The sequence below is a fragment of the Macaca thibetana genome, chromosome 2 (assembly GCF_024542745.1).
Source record: "Macaca thibetana thibetana isolate TM-01 chromosome 2, ASM2454274v1, whole genome shotgun sequence".
Taxonomy (NCBI): domain Eukaryota; kingdom Metazoa; phylum Chordata; class Mammalia; order Primates; family Cercopithecidae; genus Macaca; species Macaca thibetana.
The window spans coordinates 28032219-28053613 of NC_065579.1; the positions used below are offsets into that span (position 1 = coordinate 28032219).

A 21395-nucleotide genomic window follows, 5' to 3' on the forward strand; every position below is an offset into this window, starting at 1 on the left:
CAATCCAATTAATTTCTTAGTAAGTTTTACCATAAAAGTTAAAATGCATCTCAAACAATGAGAAGATAACAAATAGGAGATTATTTATCTGTCTTCAGAGCACAAAAAGCTTTCTAATTACGTAAGAACATATTAAAAAAAAAAAAGTCTGGCTGGGTGCAGTGGCTCATGCCTATAATCTCAGCACTTTGGGAGACTGAGGTAGGAGGATCACTTGAGTCCAAGAGTTCAAGACCAGCCCAGGCAACACAGCAAGATTCCCTCCCAACCCCTCACCATCTCTACAAATGATTATAAAAAAAAAAATTGCTGGGCATGGTGGCATGCACCTGAGGTCACGGCTACTCAGGTGGCTGAGGCAGGAGGATTGCCTGAGCCCAGGAGGTTGAGGCTGCAGTGAGCTGTGATCATGCCACAGCACTCCAGCCCGGGTGGCAGTGTAAGACCCTGTCTGACAGCAAACAAACAAACAAAATCCAAACCAAACCAAGTCCATACATTTTATGTAATAAAATCTTTAACATTCTGAAGATTTAAAGAAAAAGCCACAAGCAATGTTGAAACAAATATTATCCAAGGTTAATATTGTTATATATAAATAGTTATCATAAATCAATGTGCAACTAAACATTTTTATAGAAAAAAGGACAAAAGAAAATGAATTAGCAATCCAAAAAGGGAACAAATACAAAGAGTTGATAAACATGGAAAAATAAATCTAACTTCACATAATCAAATACATTCAAACATACACAATTTATTATCTGGAAAAGTGGTAAATGTTTTTTCAGTTACCAACTCCTTTCCTGACCCCCTAATACACTACTGACAAAAATGGAAATTTTTAAAGTATTTGGCAACACATAACAAAAATGTCTGGAAGCAACTCTACTTCTAGAGATTTATTCTAAGGGCAAAACACGTGCACAAACACACCCACACTTATGCACGTTACCCACAAGAAACACCTAAATAGCCAAAAATGTATTGGTTAAAGAAATTATTTTCTATTTCTACAACAAAATCCTAGGAAACCATCAAAATTATTATATACACAAAAATATCAAAAATATATATATTATTATATATAGGTATGAATCAATTTTTATGTTTATATACACACAGAAAAAATATTAAAAAGATTTATGTCAAAGCATTAGCAGCATAGGTATGAGCTGAGAGGAAAAACAAAAGAAAAATTTTAAAATAAAAAAATCAAAGCATTAACAAAAAATTTCTTTGGGTGATGGAATTACAAGCCATTTTTCTTTCCTTCTTTTGCTTTATTACATTTTCTACAATGATTATACATTACTTTTATAGTCAGAAAAGTAAATGAGAATGTTTAGGAATTACAAATCACTATTAAAAAAATATGCAGCCAAAGAACATTCCTCAAAAAGCTGAGCTGAAAACTTATTTTAAGACTTATTTAAAGAGAGACAAGGTCCCACTATTTTGCCCAGGCTGTTTCAAACTCCTGAGCACAGCAATCCTCCCGCCCCGGCCTCCCCAAGTACTAGGATTACAGGCATGAGCCACTGCACCCAGCCTGAGCTGAAAACTTCTGATAAGAAACTGCCAGGACAGAGGCCTGGTGAAGTTGCTCATGCCTGTAATCCCAGCACTTAGGGAGGCTGAGGTGGGTGGATTGCTTGAGTCCAGGAGCTCAAGACCAGCCTGGGTAACATGGCAAAACCCTGTCTCTACTAAAAACACAAAAAATTAGCTGGGTGTAGTCACAGCTACTTGGGAGGCTGAGGTGGGAGAATCACCTGAGCCCAAGAGGTCAAGGCTGTGGTGAGCTGAGACTGCACCACTTCAGTCTCAGCCTAGGCACCAAAGTGAGACCCTGTCTCAAAAAAAAGAAAGGAAGGGAGGAAGGGAGAAAGGAAGGATGACAGCTAAGCTCCTAGCCCACTATGTGCTGTACAATCAGTACTGTTTGCAGTTTTTTGTAAACTCCAGGATTTCCTCTCTGCTATCATAAATGGAGGTCTTCCAGAAACTGAATCTGTTTTTCTCATTCACAGAGAATGCTACCCACCAAATTCCAGGACTGGGAATTTCTTATTAGAAACCATATTTTAGAATGTTAGGATGCAATATTACACCTCACTGACAGATGACATTCATTCATTCTCTCAACAAATAGTTATTCAGTACTTACTATGTACTAGTGACACTCTCTAATCCAGGCTGAAGCTTATTTTTGATAAAATATATTTGATAAAATATGTTTTATTTTGATATAAAACAAACGTCTGTTCTTGTAAGTGGAAGACACTGGGGGAGAAACTTATTTGGAAGAAGGCTACCTGAGAACATATTAAGAAAAGTAATGACAAAACAGTGTTGTGCGGTGAGAAACCAACCTGTTTCTTAAAGTATCCAATTGCATATTCATCTGCATATGTGAGGAAGTTCAGGATGTCATGCTTTATGTGATATTCTTTCAAATGATTCATTAGGTGTGTTCCATAGCCCTGTGTGGAAGTTAATATACAAACAAATACATTAGATTCTGGAGAAAAACTCTTATAAATCCACCAGGAAATGATGGTGAATTTAGGAGCTTGTACTTTTACATATTTTACCAACCAGGACCTTTCCTGAAGGAAATATATTGACACCCTTTCTTGCATTTCTTAACTTTGAAAATAAGCTATAAAACAAACAAACAAACAAAAATCAAAACCCTTGCTTCAAAGATAAAAATCATCATTTGAAAATATAAGTTTCTAGTTATTTGAAAATAACACACCAGGGCCACAAGTTCCTAACTCAATCTTAAAGATCACTTGCTGAATATTAATATAAAAGTTTTCAGAATGAATGCTGATTATGAATTTCTGCTTATCTTTAAGGTATTTGAGATTCTCAGAAGAAAAAAAAAAAAGATGCAAATGAAAAGTGCTAATCTTCACTAGAATATTTAGTAACCCAAGTGTTTACTGTAAACCAGAAATTGGCAACCCTTCGAAAGAACTGAATCATCACAAACATGGCATTTTAAATTTGGTCTTATCAGACCTTTCCAAGTGAGGTCTGAGAAGCCCAGAATCTCTGAATAACTAAAGGTAGTGAACAATGTTGAATAAACTCAGTGATTCAAATATTTTTATAATATGAAGTTTTTTCAGTGACAAAGCTTACAGAAAACATATAAATCTAATGTGATTGTTTCAGAACCTCATGAAGAGAGATAAAAGTAAATCCAAGCATCCAGACAAAAATATCTTCACATAAATTTTCTACAATTTGGTAGCACATTTTTCTTTTTCTTTTTTTTTTTTTTTTTTTTGAGACGGAGTCTGGCTCTGTCGCCCAGGCTGGAGTGCAGTGGCCGGATCTCAGCTCACTGCAAGCTCCGCCTCCCGGGTTTACGCCATTCTCCTGCCTCAGCCTCCCGAGTAGCTGGGACTACAGGCGCCCGCTGCCTCGCCCGGCTAGTTTTTTTTGTATTTTTTTTAGTAGAGATGGGGTTTCACCGTGTTAGCCAGGATGGTCTTGATCTCCTGACCTCGTGATCCGCCCGTCTCGGCCTCCCAAAGTGCTGGGATTACAGGCTTGAGCCACCGCGCCCGGCCATGTAGCACATTTTTCTAAATAACTCAAATATGCTCCCAGGTATGATCTCATGGAATCACAGTACCTCAAGGACAGAAAGATCTCTGGAAGTCATTTTGTCTAACCCCCTAACCCATATGAGGCTAGAGGTCTTTTGCCATCTATCATGAAAAGGCAATCTGCTAGAACACCTCCAATGTAGGGCAATTCCTTGGTGGTGAGATAGACCAATTCATTTTCAGGCATTATATGATTGGAAATTCCTTCCTAACATTCACCCAAGATCTGGTCATGGTTATTTCTACTTACTGGCCTTAGTTCTACTCCTAGAGTTACAAAGACTCATTCTTGCTTTTAATAGCCCTTCAAGCCTTTGAAGATTATACTCTCTCACACACGCCCATCCGTACTTCCCCAGTCCCAAGCCAAGCACCATCAAGGTTATAGTCATTCCTCATATGGCATGACTGAATGACACCTCATCAAACTAATCACATTTTTTTTTTTTTTTTAAACAGAGTCTTGCTTTGTCTCCCAGGCTGGAGTGCAGTGGCATAATCTTGGCTGACTGCAAGCTCCGCCTCCCAGGTTCATGCCATTTTCCTGCCTCAGCCTCCTGAATATCTGGGACTACAGGCGCCCGTCACCACGCCCGGCTAATTTTTTGTATTTTTAGTAGAGATGGGGTTTCACCGTGTTAGCCAGGATGGTCTTAATCTCCTGACCTCGTGATCTGCCCACCTCAGCCTCCCAAAGTGCTGGGATTACACCTCCCAAAGTGCCGGGAGCCACCGCGCCCGGCCACTAATCACTTTTTTCAGAGCTTTTTCTAATATAACAATGCCTTTCTAAAGCATGGATCCTAGGACCAAGCATAATAATAAGGGGACAGTATGTCCAGTAAACAGAACGGTATCATCATCTCCCTCTTCTGCAAATTATTCTTCCATTTATGTCACCCAAAGACATTTTAGCTTTTAGCTTTTCCCAAACATATCACAATACTGAACACAGAGAGTTTGAATAAAACTTGGATAAAAAGACAAATGAACTATTTCTCTCCTTGAGGAAACGATAGGAAAATGGGGAAGATAAACATATAAACACACGTGTAGAGAAGGGGTATACTATTCAACAGAGTAGACACTAGCCTCATGTGGCTATTGAGCAATTGCTATGAGACTAGTCCAGTTTGAAACGTCCTGAAGTATAAAAACACACTAGGAAAAAAATTCTCATTACTAACATTTTATACTTATTACATGTTGATAAGACAATAAAAAATGTCAAAATTAATTTCACCTGTTTCTTTTTACTTTTTTAATATGGCTACTTAAAATTTTGAAATTACATATGTGACTTGCATTTGAGGCTTGCATTACATTTCTGTTATGCAGTATTGGTACAGAGTGATATATTTGTATCTTCAATAGTGTGCCGGGTGTAGTGGCTCACGCCTATAATCCCAGCACTTTGGGAGGCTGAGGCAGGCGGATTATGAGGTCAGGAGATCAAGACCATCCTGGCCAACATGGTGAAACCCCATCTACTAAAAATACAAAAATTAGCTGGGCGTGGTGGCATGTGCCTGTAATCCCAGCTACTCGGGAGGCTGAGACAGGAGAACGGCATGAACCAGGGAGTCGGCGGTTGCAGTGAGCCGAGATCTGAGCCAAGATCGTGCCAACGCACTCCAGCCTGGTGACAGAGTGAGACTCCATCTCAAAAAATGACAACAAACAAACAAAACAAAACAATAGTGCAAAAGACCATAATCAAGGTGGTAAAGAGTGGGGGAATAGAAGGAAAAGAAAATGTTTAAGCTAGTCCTTAAAAAAGTTTTTCAAATTGGAAACAAGAGAAGGAAATGGATTGGAAATCTAAATGCAAGGTATAATGAACCTTTACAAAAGTATTATAAAAAGATATAGGAAAAGTGGGCATATAACTTAGGGATACAAAAAGGCTTCTTAAAGAAAATATAAAATGCAAAAGCATGAAGTAAAAGACTGATTATTAAGTAGAATACTTCAAATTTTAAAACTTCTTCAAGGCACCATAAATAATCAAAGATACCATAAACAAAAGACAAATGACAAGTTAGGGGGTGTAGCTGCAACATATATTACAAAGATTTAATATCAAAAATACAGAATCAATACAAAAAAAGAGACAGAATAAAAGAAAATTTGTCAAAGGATAGAACAAGAATATTACCAGTAAATACAAGCGATATGTTCGACCTCAATAGCAATCAGAGCACTCTACCATAAAATGAAATATTTCACCTGATGGTATGCAAATATGTTTACAGTTTATGTACCCAGTGCCAGTAATGGTACGGAGAACTATTCTCTCCAACACCCCTGGTGAAGAACGTAAACTGGTAGACCCACTGAGAAGGCAATCCAGAAATAATTTTTTAAATTTACACTGGCTATATTAATTCATATAGGAATTCTGCTTCTCAGTGTCTAAGGAAACATTTCCAAACAGAGCATTGTTGGTGATAGAAAATTACTGGAAATAAGCATATATATCTTCAGTAGAGAAATGATTACATAAATTATGGTGCATCCATATTATAAAATACTGTACAAAAAGAATAAAGTAGCTATATATCAGCATTAATAGAAATTCCTGCAATTATGAAAATGTTCTTTATCTATGCTATCCAATATGATAATGATTAGTCACATGTAGCTACTGAGTACCTGAATAACCAAGGAGGTAAATATTCATTTTAATTTAATGTATCTAAATACAAATTTAAACAATCACATATAGGCACTAAAGCTGAAAGGTCTCTAAGACAATGTTAAGTTTTTTTCCAGTAAGGCAATGCATACAATATGAATTCCATTTATTTAAATGGGAAAGAAAACAACAACAAAAAAACACACAGTCACCTCTTATCTGTAGGTTCAGTAAGTTCCAGTACCTGTGTCAATACAAAAGTACCTGGAAGGATGTGTACCAAGCTGACAAAAATAGCAGGATGGTAGTGGGAAGGGCAAATGGGATTTTTGTTTTATCTGAAAATGTATTTGCATATGTCTTATATAATTAAAAATTATATTAAAAAAATTTTTTTTAACTAGAGGAAAGCAAACGGTTGGCCAGTTGGAGTGAACTGCATGTGCACAGGAAAAGTAATGTCTAAAAATTAGTAAGAAATGTGTCTTCTGATGAAATTCACTTTAACATGGACGCCAATGCAAGAGAGATTATGTTGTATGCACCATCTTGTAAGGAGTTAATAGAAACTATACATTTGTCCCCCTCATCCACAATCCAATTAATTTTACTCAAGAACAACAATGGTTCTTTGGTAAATAGCTTCTCAAAACCTGTGTAAGATATTTTTCATCAGTGACCACAAATTTGTCATCTCTCCAAAAAACTTTTCCAGATTCCAAGTTGCTTGTGAGAAGGGGCTCTGTCTTTTAACTTGAACTTCCGCTGTATCTAACTAGTATTTGTGACTAGCAGTCATGGTAGTTTAAGTACTGCCTTGGTTAGAGAGGCAGTGACAACATAAAGCTATTATAAGCAAATGTTTATTTCGATTTTAACCCCAGAACTCTTTCCCCTTGTTTGTACACCTTTATTTTTACCTGCCATCAAAAGGATCACTTTCTAACTATCTGGTAACTTCAGTGTTTATTTAAATACCTATTATGGTAAACAAACATTAGCTACATAATTTTAAAGCTGCATATAATATCAAATTCAATTTTTTTTTTTTTTTTTTTTTTTTTTGAGATGGAGTTTCACTCTTGTTGCCCAGGCTGGAGTGCAATGGCTCAATCTCGGCTCACCGCAACCTCCGCCTCCTGGGTTCAAGTGATTCTCCTGCCTCAGCCACTGAGTAGCTGGGATTACAGGTATGCACCACCACGCCCGGCTAATTTTGCATTTTTAGTAGAGACAGGGTTTCACCATGTTGGTCAGGCCAGTCTCGAACTCCCAACCTCAGGTGATCCACCTGCCTTGGTCTCCCAAAGTGCTGGGATTACAGGTGTGAGCCACCGCACCTGGCTAGATTACAAGATATTCCAAAATCAGGAGAGGAGCTTCAAGTAAACTCTCAAATGTTATCTTGTGTTTTCAGCACAATAAATCCACATACAAATCTAATTTAAAGAATTCACAGGAATTTGTTTATCAGCGTGATTCTCCAAAATGACCAAACATAGACTTTAAAATGCCATTTAGCCAAGATTTTTAATATAGTAAAATAAACACTTAAAACGTCTGCTTATGGTTGGGCACAATGGGGTACGCCTATAATCCCAGCACTTTAGGAGGCTGAGGAGGGAGGATCACTTGAGACTAGGAGTTTGAGACCAGCCTGGGCAACACAGGGAGACCCTATCTCTACAAAAAATAAATTAGCCAGGCATAGTGGTGCACATCTGTGATCCCAACTACTCAGAAGGTTGAGGTGGGAGGATCACCTGAGCACAGGAGGTCGCAGACACAGAGAGCTGTGATCATGCCACTGCACTCCAGCCTGGGCAACAGAGCAAAACCCCATCTCAAAAAAATCAAAACATGAAAATAAAAATAAAACTTCTTATGAATTTTCTGTTTTCAATAATGTATGCTACAGCCACTGGGACCCATTCAGTTTTACTCCATATTGGAGCAGTGCTTCCAAGTTGTCTAGTGTTGCTGGGTTGGCAGAGCTCAGCAATCTTTATCTTAGACTATACGCCAGTGAAAACGTAAATATCTTGGGCAGTGTGATGTCTCAAAAGTTGTTCATTAATCATTAACAACACAGGACAGTAAAAAGACCAGGAAATTGACTGGGCACAGTGGCTCACGACTGTAATCCCAGCACTTTGGGAGGCCAAAGCAGGCAATCATCTGAGGTCAGGAGTTCGAGACCAGCCTGGCCTATGTGGTGAAATGCCATCTCTATTAAAAATACAAAACTTAGCCGGGCCTGGTGGCTGATGCCTGTAATCCCAGCTACTAGGGAGGCTGAGGCAGGAGAATCACTAGAACGCAGGAGGCGGAGTTTACAATGAACAAAGATCACGCCCTTGTACTCCAGCCTGGGCAACAAGAGCAAAACTCTGTCTTAAAAAAAAAAAAAAAAAAAGACCAGGAAATTAATGGAAGAACTGTTTCTCCCATTCTTACTTCTACTAAAGATTGGTTCTTACCATTAAAACACACACACACACACGTTCTCACCATTAAAACATACACACACACGCACACATGCAAACACACACACACACTAAACTCATCCATTCTATTTTGTTTTGAAAGACTAATCTTCATTTTCTAAAACTACAGTTTCAAGTCACTTACAAGAAGTGATTGTTTTTCTTGTTCTTCCTACTGAGTTTGTGATGCTTGGCCACCTTTTCAAGTCTTTAGAAAATTACATGGTTTGGGGGAAAAAATGCCTTTCTGGGAAGTAATAAGACAAAGTATCCAATTCATACTAAATACCTTCAGTTTCCCTCTAGTATCCCTAAAAGTGTCCAAGTCAACCTTAATCAACCTTTCCAAACAAGGTGTTTGGTATAGCTAGTTTTGAAAATAAAAATTATGCCATCTTTTTCTAAAATGACAAACCAAATACATATTTTCCAGGTCTTCACCCTAAGAAAAGCCAAATAAAATTTTCCTTTAAGTAAGTTCTTGGAAACATCTGGACATTTGTCACTTCGGCTAGCGGGGAATAATGATAAACACAGCAACAGCACCATCTAAAGACACACTATCAGAATTCCTTGAAAATGAGCCAGAGATCAGTTTCAAGCAAGTATGGGTCTTCACCTTCCCCAGTCAGAATGATGAATGTAAGACTGTTGAATTGCATTTGCCCTTTGATGCTTAGTGCAAAGAGTTGAAGACAAAAAGCTCCACTTGTGCTTTGTGAGAATAAATACATCGCAGCAGCTATAATTGGCACTGTGGCTGGGTGCGGTGGCTCACGCCTGTAATCCCAGCTACTCAGGTGGCTGCGGCATGAGAATCAATTGAACCCAGGAGGCGGAGGTTGCAGTGAGCAGATCACGTCACTGCACTCCAGACAGAGTGACAGAGCAAGACTCTGTCTCAAAATAATAATAATAATGATAATAATTTTAAAAACGGGTACTGTGACCAGAGAGTGAAGCTGTTAACGAAAGCTACAGTACCAACAGCACAGGCTGTGCCCCTAATGCAGAGAATGATTCCTTTCAGGGACTTATTTTTGGTTTCTGTAAATGGCATTGCTTCTTTGAAGCTGAAGGAGTCAAGAAAATACTTAGACCAGCACTGTTCAATACAGGAGCCACTGGCCACATGTGCCTATCAAGCACTTGAAAGGCAGCTTGTCTAAATTGAGATGTGTTGTAAATGTAAAATACATACTTGGTTTCAAAGATTTAGTACAAGGCTGGGCATGGTTGCTCACGTTTGTAATTCCAGCACTTTGGGAGACCAGGGAGGGCAGATCACCTGAGGTCAGGAGTTCAAGACAAGCCTGGCCAACATGGTGAAACCCCATCTCTACTAAAAATACAAAAATTGGCCGGGCATGGTGGCACATGCCTGTAGTTCCCAGCCACTCAGGAGGCTGAGTTGGGAGAATCACTTGAATCCGTGAGGCAGAGGTTGCAGTCAAGATCATGCCACTGCACTCCAGCCTGGGAAACAGAGTGTGAGCCTGTCTCAAAAAAAAAAAAAAAAAAAAAGGCCGGGCACAGTGGCTCACACCTGTAATCCCAGCACTTTGGGAGGCCGAGGCGGGTGGATCATGAGGTCAGGAGATCGAGAGCATCCTGGCCAACACGGCGAAACCCCGTCTCCACTAAAAACAAAAAAAATCAGCCGGGCATGGTGGCAGGCGCCTGTAGTCCCAGCTACTCAAGACTGAGGCAGGAGAATGGTGTGAACCTGGGAGGCGGAGCTTGCAGTGAGCCGAGATGGAGCCACTACACTCCTGCCTGGGCGACAGAGTGAGACTCCTCAAAAAAAAAAAAAAAAAGACAATACAGAACAAAGAATGTAATGTAAAAGGTCTCCATAACTCTTCGTGATGCTGAATGCCTGTTGCAGTTATTATAACACTTTGGATATATGGGTAAAATAAAATATATTTCCAAAATTAATCTCACTGGATTCCACTTGCTTTTCTTAAAAAAAAATACAACTACTAGAAAATTTAAAAGCACATATATGTGTGCTTTTATAACCTCATATTTGCAGGTTGCTTTATATTTCTATTGGACACATTGCTTTAGACCTTCCAATAATTCTTCTCAGCAGCCATCTTAATCCTGAGCTGCTAATCTTTAGTCTGCCCATGAAAATCCTAAATGAATAACAAAGTTTTTTTTTTTTTTTTTTTTTTTTTTGAGATGGAGTTTCACTCTCCGCTGCCCAGGCTGGAGTGCAGTGGTGTGATCTCAGTTCACTGCAACCTCTGCCTCCCGGGTTCAAGCGATCTTCCTGTCTCAGCCTCCCAAGCAACTGGGATTACAGGCATGTGCCACCACGCCCAGTTAATTTTGTGTTTTTAGTGGAGATGGGGTTTTACCACATTGGTCAGGCTGGTCTCAAACTCCTGATCTCAGGAGATCCACCTACCTCAGCCTCCCAAAGTGCTGGGATTACAGGTGTGAGCCACTGCGCCCAGCCCTAAGTGAATAACGTTCTAAGGACACGTTTTCTGGTTCCCTTTTCTTAAAAGCAAGAAAGTAGAACAGGACAAGGTCTAGATGAGAGCTCTTTCTGTCAATTCAGAGTCTAGTTTATTCTTGCCAGATTGCGGCACCAACTGCAATACCAATAAAACATGGACACAATTCCCGGAAAGGAAGGGACCCAGGCCAAAGACAACTGGGAAGGTAAATTAGCAACATAAAAAACAAAACAAACCAAAACAAAAAGACACTCCAACACACGCCAAACCCTACAGAATAACTTCTGAAATTTATTCATAAATTTACATGACTTCCCTTATAGAATTTCATGACTTCCCTTAAAGAATTTCTTTAGTCCTTGTCTTCCCTTAGGGACAAGGTCATAAGAAATCTTTCTGAAGTGTAAGCTGCCTGAATCATCTTTCTAATCCACATTAACCATATCCTTTCTAGTAGTGCAGTGTCACTAATTGTGATTACGTGTTTGTGTGTGTGTGGGTGTGGAAATTAACAATGAACACTGAGATTTATTTTCAAATATCCCTTCATTTGCTATAGATAGTTGAGTGACACATGGAACTTGCAGAGTATCCTGCTACCTTGCCCCAAAGTCCAATAAAGCCTTGGTACAACCCTATTTGTTGGTAGGTGAAACCATTTACTCTTCTCACACACATACACATACACTCACAGTGAGATAGAGGTCCCCAACCCCTAGACCATTACCAGTCTGTGGCCTGTACATAGGGGCAGGAGGTGAACGGCAGGGAAGTGAGCATTACCGCCTGAGCTCTGCCTCCTGTCAGATCAGTGGTGGCACCAGACTCTGACAGGAGTGCAAACCCTATTGTGAACTGTGCATGCAAGGGATCTAGGTTGCATGCTCCTTATGAGAATCTAACTAATGCCTGATGATCTGAGATGGAACAGTTTCATCCCAAAACCATACCCCCAGTCTGGCCCGTGGAAAAATTGTCTTCCATGAAACCAGTCCCTGGTGCCAAAACGGTTGGGGACCATTGGAGTGAGAGGACTATTCCCAGAAAGTCCTTAACTCCACTTTGAACATCCTCTGGACATGGCACAGAGAGATCTTCCCAAGCTCTGCAGGCCTTAGTGAGAAGCTCCACATTCTGCTTTTCTTCTAAGACCTTGGGTTACCCTTACCTTGACTTGCTCGTTGGAGGTTACAGCACAGAAGACAATCTCTGTGAATCCTTGAGATGGGAACATACGGAAACAGATACCACCAATAACACGGCCATCTTTAATTAAAGCAAGGGTTTTGTGTTTCCTGAAAGAATAAGATTATGTCAAAGTTTTACCTATCCTAGTTATACAAATATACTTTTTGGGGTGTTCCTTATTAACCAACTAAGAAAGAGGGACATGTCCTAAGTTTCTATAGAAACTTCCTTCATGTAACCCCTATCTCACTAGACTACCCTTTTATCTGAACTTTTTAGAGCAAGCTTGACTGCATAAGACGTCATCAGCACTCCCATCAGAACAAAGTACCAGTCACCTAAGAAGTGCCTGAGGTTTAAAATAGAGAACAGTGTATGTGCGGAGGTGCTCTGGAACTGGCACACCCAGTGCCAAGGAGGGGTCAGGGGAGAGCAGGAAGTCATGGACAAACATGATATGTGTCTCTGAAGAGTTAAGTCTTACTCCAAAATATTACAGAAACATTATGAAAAAGAATTTAAAATCTACATATACAATTTGTGAAACTTTGCATTATGGAATCCTTCCCTCTGTCTAAAGCATCACTCTGAATTGTCACAGGCATGGATCACAGTCCCCAGAGGCTACTGGGCTATATATGTTAAAATAAATTCAATTAGGGAAGTTTAGTTCTTTGGGGTTTTGTGGGGTTTTTTTTTGTTTTGTTTTGTTTTTTTAAAGCAATGGATTTTCAAAGTTAACCCATCTTATATCCCAATAATTGCCCACAGACCTGGGCACCTAGTTAAGATACCAAAACCAATATTTTGACTACGAAAAAAGTAGAACATCTTAGTGTTACATTCTCTCACTGCTATAAAGAATGAAGCACAGGATAGTCAACAGCGATGTAAAATACAAAGTTTCATTATCATTAACAAGAAAATTTGTATATTGTTTAAAATTAATCTTAGCACTTTCAGACATGAAAATTAGCTTGGTGTAGCTCTGTATCCACAGCAAGACAGGAGCAGTGGTATTCGGTGGATGACTATGGCTGACTTTCACTATCTAAGTAGTTCCTCTTTCATTTAAAAAGGAAATAAGGAAGAAGGAACAGAAAGTACCACTTACGGGTCAAAGACGAGCCGTGTGATGTACTCTTTTGGCATTCGGGGCAGCTGGTGGGAGAAAACGTTCTGTAGGCCAACCAGCCACATGAGGATCTTCTTGTTTGGTTTCTGGTTGAGGGAATTGCCAACGACGTGAAATTCAATTACACCCCTGCGCTCTTCCAACCTTGCCGCCTCATCCCTGGCCGAGTGTGCCGACAGAAAATTGGTCTGAGATGCAAGAGACAGGAAAAAATTACACAGAGCTATTCTCTCAAGACAGTGGGGATGGGACACATCCAAGCTTCTCATTTTTGTTCTAATAAGATACACATTTGTGGATTTTCAGAGTCCTAAATTCACACATGTGTGCACACATACACACAGAGACACATACACATACAAGTTATGAAGACAAGACAGAAAAGGCAGGTAAAGCATTTTGAGAAATTGGAGTATTGTATGTGTACACGGATGATATTCAGTGTAGATTAGGGGCCAGCAAAATTTTCTGTGAAGGGCCAGATAGAAAATATTTTAGACATTGTGAGCCATAAGGTCTTTGTCACAACTACTCCTTCTTCTGCTGTAATGCAAAAGCATCCACAGACAATATGTTAAAGAATGGGTGCAGTACTGTTCCAATAAAACTTTGTTTAAAAATACAGTAAGCAGACAAAATGTGGCCTGTGGGTTATTGTTTGCCAACCTCTGGCTTAAAGGAATCCTCTCCAGCTGAGCTTTAAGGACCCTTGAGATGACAGATTCAAATTCTCATTACAGGCCCAATAGTAGCACTCATGAATATACTTTTAACACCTCTTTTTAAAGAACAGGGTTTTTTCCAGAGAATATCTGTTGACTTACACTCAACCATAGCTGGAAGCACAACCACGTGCCAGCACTTATGCTCCCTATCTTATTTAATCTGCCCAGTGGTTTGCAAGCAAATACTCCACAAACAGCTCTTCAGGTAAGGAAGGCCCTAAATGGTGACACTTCATCTCATTAGTCCAGAACTGGCTATCCAGGTAACCAGGTGCCATGGTGGTCAATTTCAAGCTACCAACATATGGAACAACCAGCTCACAAAATTCCTAAAAATTTAACAATTTTCTTTGCATTCCAGTACAAGCCAGCTCCAGTATACTACTAAATATTAATATATCCAAAATATTTTGAAACATGTGATTCATCCTGATGTAGTTTGAATGTGTGCCCCCTCCAAATTCATGCTGAAATGCAATCTCCAATGCTGGAGGTGGGGCCTAGTGGGAAGTGTTGGATCATCACGGCAGATGCCTCATGAATGGCCTAGCACAATCCCCTTGTTGATGAATGAGTTATTGCTCAGTTAGTTCACAGGAGATTTGGTAGTCTAAAGGGGTCTGGCTCCTCCTCCTCACTCTCCCATTCCCTTTCTCACCATGTGATGTGCCTGCTCCCACTTCACCCTGCACCATGAGTAGAAGTTCCCTGAGGCCTCACCAGAAGCTATGCAGATGCTGATGCCATTCTTGTACAATCTGCAGAACTGTGAGCCAATTAAAGCTCTTTTCAAAAAAAAATAAATTACCAAGTCTCAGGTATTTCTTTGTAGCAATGCAATAGACTAGTACAAATTCCCATTTTAGAGCTGAAAAAAACTAAACTCAGCTAATCTGCAATGTTACTAAATCCCTAAGAAAACTATAGTCTTAAGCCCTCACAGACTGGATATCTAGAAGGAAATGGAAAGATCATTTTAGGAAAAGGTTTTTCTATCACAACATTCTGGTTCTCTGAAGTATCTTCAATATCATAAAATAAATGCTTAAGGAAACATGGCAAATTGAAAATTAACACTGTAATATAATCTCCAAGCCATTTCTTCATTTCCTGGAAGCTGTCAGAAATGTCTTAAGACAGGCATGTCTAAAGAAGTGTCATTGCTTTGCATGCCCTCAGATGCAAGGCAATGAGATGACAGAAGCACTTTTACCAAAAATGCCTTACTTGAATCTAATCCTTAGTAAACAATCAAGAAATCCAAGAAGAGGGACCTTACACAAAAGTAGCGACCAAGACTCTTCACCAATGGCAGTGCTGCAAAAGACCAAAACAGGGCTGGGGAGTGGTTTTAAAGGAGACTAAAGAAATGAAGAGAGAAGAATTAAATGCAATGCACAATCCCTAACTGATCCTTCAACAACAACAAAGGTTATAACAGACATCATCTGGATATATGGGAAATTTAAATACGGTTTTATATTAAGCCAGAGGTCAGCAAACTTTTCAGTGAAAAGCCAGATAATAAATATTTCATGCTTTGCAAGCCACACATTCCCCATCTCAATTATTCAAATTTACAGTTGTAATGCAAAGATAGCTGCAGACACTATGTTTTAATAAAACTTTATTTGAAAAAACAGCCAGTGGACCAGATTTGGCTTGCAGGCTGTAATTCACCAACCCTGTATTAGAAAATATTGTAACCATGCTAAATTTTCTAACAGTAATGACTACATTGTGGTTATGTAAGAGAATAGCTTCCTTATGAGATACAGTACATGCAAAAATTGTTAGGGGTGAAGTATTACGACATGTGTTTTTAATTCTGAAACAGTTCCAAATGGTTCATGGGAAGCACGGAGAGAAAGAGAAAAGAGCATATGGGGAGGCGCAGGGAGAAAGAGAGAAAGCAAATGTGGCATAATGTTAACTGTTGAATCTAAGTGAAGCGTCTATGGATTTTTATCACAGCATTTTTGCAACATTTATGAGGGCTTGAAATTTTTCAAGATAAAAAGCTGGGAACGATGCCTTCGACTGTGAGATTATTAGTAAGTGGACCTGTGATGTGATATTCATCAAGGGGAATTACCTCTTGATCAGTTGTTCCTGCCCTCTCCACACTGACCACCAGGTTAAATGCAAACCAGGGTAGCATAACATGTTAACTCTCAGCATTAGCATCCCCACTTCTGACAGCTGGAGTGGCCAGGAGAGCAGAAGAGGTCTACCAGCTGGCTGCCCAGGTTTACCCTGCTGACCTCTGGTCCAAGCATCGCTGCAGGGTCCGTGATGGTAGACATAACCTCGTTGATTAATTCCATCGGAATATCCCCCATAACTCGGGGTCTCTTGGCCTCCTCCAGAACATGAGAATCAGTCATTTTCCTCTTTTCTCCTGTAATGATCAAAATAAAAGGCAAACAATGGGTGGTTCTAAACAAAAAACAAATAATACACGCTGACTAATTTTCTAACAGCACTGATGGGTATGGAGGTCAATTCTATCCTTACCACCAGGGGAAGAGGTAACAAAGGAAGATAGGAAAGAGAAGGGACAAGCTCACAATAACTGCCAACCCAATTCATTCTGAATATTCTCTACTTTCTACGATGATTTTTAACTAGATACATGAAATATTAAGGTACATGTTTCTTCATCTGCAAATGCAAAGGGGTGATTCTAGCTATTGTTTGTTAGTACTTCTAATATAGTCTCTTCGAGGTCAGAGAACATGGTCCATATGACATCAAAGTGTCAAAATGTTTTGAAATTTGCCTTATGGCCTAAAATAAGATCAGTCTTTTGTAAATGTGCAGTGTCTTCTTGGAAAGAATGTGTATTTTCACATTTTGATCTCTATAACTCCATTAGCTCAAGTTTACTGATCACGTTGTATGGGCTTCCAGAGCCTTACTGATATTTTTGTCTGACCTATGAATTACTCAGTTGTTTGTTTAAACCCTCAACTGTTGGTTGATTTGATTATTTCTCCTTGAAGTCATGCTAATTCCGCACCCCCCACCCCCACCCCACCATACATGTATGGAAATCAGTTTGCATTAGGCTCTGGGCTTTATTGGTTAGTTATTGCTATGTAATAAACCAACCCCAAATGCAGTCCTAAAACCATAATAACTTACTATCATAGCTCATTCATTTGGTGTGTTTACTGATGGGTGGCTGATTTCAACCAGTCTCATTCAATCTTGGCAGGCTTGCTCATGAGTCTACCCATTGATTGGAATCTCTGCTGGGCTTGGCTATACACACACACACACACACGTATGTGTATATATATGTATGCATATATATTATGTATATATGTCTAATATTATATATTTGAAATATACCATAAATTGTTTTATTTTTAATAAACAATGACTTTAATTTATTATAAAATGGCACACTTCATCTTTTACAATGCTTTTTTGCCTTAAAATGATGCCTCACAAAGTGAGCACAGCCACTAGCCTATCAAGTAGATGCAATCTCACCATTCCACACAATAGGAGAGGCCATGCAAAGGCAAAGAGAACTTTCTTCTACTTTCCTCATGAGATTGCATGGTAGTTTTTTTCCTCCTTTCTATTCTCATGTTTGGTTTTTCCAGTTTTTTCCAGACACAACATGTATTTATTTTTACAAGTAAATTTTTTGAATTTTTAAGATGTCTAGATCTAATTTATTTCCTCACATGTGAATCCCACTGCTATCTCAATATAACATTCTCCACATAGCATTCTCACTATCTTTAGTTGAAAAGGAGCAGAACAATACAAAGCAACTTGACTGTAGAATATTCTTCCAGAAATATTACATATTATTTACTAAATGGCTTTTGTCGAGTTCTTTTTTTTTACAATTTTTTTGTTGTTTGTTTTTGGAAACAAGTAACAATATTTTCAGACAGTTGACCAATAAGTCCTCAAATTCCATGATTCTCTAAGAGTAATGCTGAAAACTATTTATTTCATGGCTGGGGTTTGTTAATTGATATATGCCCTCTGCTTGTTACGCTGCTAATGGTGTTTATGATTTTTTTTAAAAAATCTGAGGCTGAATCCAAGCTCACTGGTAGAGTTTCTGGATGGATTAGTGATATCTCCCTTGGAAGTGAAAGGGAATGGTGGCATATGCTAAATATTTGGTACTTCTTATATTATAAGGTCCTCTTCTTTCCCTCTTTCATGGTACTTCATTTATTTAAAAATGTGGTCACATCCAAGATTTGTCTGATGTCCAGTCTGTGGACAGAAAAGCAACCTTCAAAACATTCTCTAACTGTGAAATGCTTCTAGGATCAAGAGATATTTTTGCCCATGTGGCAGATTACATTAATGGCCAAATTATTTACCCTCCTGGTATCTACACTCTTTGCCATGTGACTTTGCAGTGATTCCTACGAAAGGAATAGACTACCTTTTTCCACTTCTCTACCTCTCAACTCTGAGTTCAACTATATGACTTGCTTTGGACGACAGAATGAGGCAGAAGTCAGCAGGGCATGGTGGCTCACACCTGTAATCCCAGCACTTTGGAAGGCCGAGACAGGTGGATCACCTGAGGTCAGGAGTTTGAGACCAGCCTGACCAATATGGGAAAAACTTGTCTCCACTAAAAATACAAAAATTAGCTGGGCATGGTGGTGGGCACCTGTGATCCCAGCTACTCAGGAGGCTGAGGCAGGAGAATCGCTTAAACGCAGGAGACGGAGGTTGCAGTGAGCTGAGATCGCACCACTGCACTCCAGCCTGGGTGACAGTGTGAGACTCCATCTCAAATAAAAAGAAAAAAAAAAAGAATGTGGCAGAAGCAATGGTTTACAAGTTCCGAGCCTAGGCTTCAAGAGACTGTGTATTTCTTCCTGCCCTCTCTCTTCAGAAGAAGGACATGTTCCAGGTAGCCTAATAGTCCCAGGAAAATTATGAGAAATATGTAAAGCAGAGTTGCTTCAGCTTAAGTGCTCTAGCCAAGCCAAGCCCAAAACAGAGATTATAATCAATGGGTAACTTGCAAGCAAGCCCAGCCAAGATTGAGTGAGACTAGCTGAAATCAGCCAACTCTCAGGCAACACGCCAAATGAGTGGGCTATGACAATAAGTTATTACAGTTTTGTTTTTGTTTTTATTTGTTTTTGTTTTTGAGATGGAGTCTCACTCTGTCGCCCAGGCTAGAGTGCAGTGGCCGGATCTCTGGTCACTGCAAGCTCCGCCTCCCGGCTTCACGCCATTCTCCTGCCTCAGCCTCCCGAGTAGCTGGGGCTACAGATGCCCGCCACCACACCTGGCTAATTTTTTGTATTTTTAGTAGAGACGGGGTTTCACCGTGTTAGCCAGGATGCTCTCGATCTCCTGACCTCGTGATCCACCCACCTCGGCCTCCCAAAGTGCTGGGATTATAGGCGTGAGCCACCACGCCCAGCCAGTTATTACAGTTTTAAGACGGCAATAACTAACCAGTACAGCCAAAAGCCTAATACAAAGTGATTTCTGGCCATTAAAATCCTGGACATGCAGAAACTGTAGTTGGTTTAAGTCTACCTTTTGCACTCCTCAGGTAATAGAGCTCCTGGGGCAAGTCACAGCCCTGTCCTACCCCTCTTAAGAGCTTACCTGGGTTTGCCTCAAGTCCAGAAGAGGCTTTGCAGGCAGGACTGCTGCTCCCTGCATTTGACTGCTCAAGGGAAGATGAGGTTGAATTGTATGAAATTGTCCCAGCCACAGGAGGTGGACTGATAACTGCCCGGGCAAAAGGAGAAGAAGGTGTTAGATAACTGACTCCTTTCTTAGGCAACAAGAAACCAAGTGCAATGGGACTACCCCATTCCTGCCCAATGCCACAAAATAAGTCATCTTTAAAACATAAGCCAAAGGCATCAAAATAACAAAGACAGTAGGGATTAAAACTCATTAAACAGAATACGGATATCTGAGTCCATATTGATAAAATAATAAATGAATAAATAAATAAATAAATAAGTGGAGATGAGGAAAGCTCAAGAATACCAACAAAGAAATAAGGAAGGAATGGTGGAAGTTAGTAAAAAAAAAAAAAATCACTATTTGGCAGCCACCATATGATAACTGATTTGAGGAAGATCATGTGTGTAGGCTAAACCTGGTGAGTATAATTTTGATGAAGACAAGATATTTATACAGTCTCAAAATATCTCCCCACAAAAGTACTTTTTTTATTAAAAAGGAGAGGTAGTAATACTGCAGTGGAGAAAGCTGGTGACCACCACCACAACCATGTGATCAAACTTAATACCAACAATCATATGCCTCCTGATGCAATGGAAAATTTGCAATAAACCACATTATTGAGACAAGAGGCAAAAACAGAAGACAGCAGATAGCTTAGATAACAATACTACATCAACATTAAATATGCTGACAGAAAACCATAGTTTTTATATTAGAGAATATATGAGAGACATCAAAATTACTAAAGGGGCATGATGTTTGTAACTTTCAATTAATTTAGAAGAAAAAATATATATATATTTTGAAAAAAAAAATATTATATATTTGTATATTATATATATTTTTTAAATATATATATAGCTATTTTTATATAAAAAATATATTTTTAAAAGTATATATTATATATATAGCTCTTTTTTTTTTTTGAGACAAAGTTTCACTCTCGTCGCTCAGGCTGGAGTGCAGTGGTGCGATCTCGGCTCACTGCAACCTTCTCTGCCTCCCTGGTTCAAGCTATTCTCCTGCCTCAGCCTCCCGAGTAGCTGAGATTACAGGCACCTGCCACCACTCCCGGCTAACTTTTTGTATTTTTAGTAGAGATGAGGTTTTGCCATGTTGAGCAGGCTGGTCTCAAACTCCTGACCTCAGATGATCTGCCCACCTCGGCCTCCTAAACTGCTGGGATTACAGGCATGAGCCACCACACCTGGCCTATATGTCTCTCTCTTTCTCTTTCTTTTTTTCCTCTCTCTCTACTCCTCCCCTAAGTTTTATATATACATATACACACACACACAAATTTAGGAGAAAATATATATACCTATATATAAATAATATATAATATATATTTACATGTGTGAATATTTGTATATTATATATCATATATAAATAAAAATATATATGATAT

The 21395-nt window shown here is 39.3% G+C and overlaps 2 protein-coding genes across 3 annotated transcripts in view; one reads left to right on the plus strand and one right to left on the minus strand.

Annotated features, from left to right (window-relative positions):
- Positions 1-21395, plus strand: part of LOC126946724 (non-histone chromosomal protein HMG-17-like) — a 1084902-nt gene that overhangs the window by 639210 nt on the left and 424297 nt on the right. The window lies entirely within an intron of this gene.
- KAT2B (lysine acetyltransferase 2B) overlaps positions 1-21395 on the minus strand; it is a 116829-nt gene that overhangs the window by 15059 nt on the left and 80375 nt on the right. For both annotated transcript variants that reach the window (XM_050777276.1, XM_050777282.1), the window contains exons 8-12: positions 19895-20020; positions 16540-16676; positions 13530-13738; positions 12396-12522; positions 2376-2486 (exon numbers count right to left, since the gene is read on the minus strand). In XM_050777276.1, coding sequence (XP_050633233.1) covers positions 2376-2486; positions 12396-12522; positions 13530-13738; positions 16540-16676; positions 19895-20020 — 710 coding nt within the window. The remainder of the gene's footprint in view (positions 1-2375; positions 2487-12395; positions 12523-13529; positions 13739-16539; positions 16677-19894; positions 20021-21395) is intronic.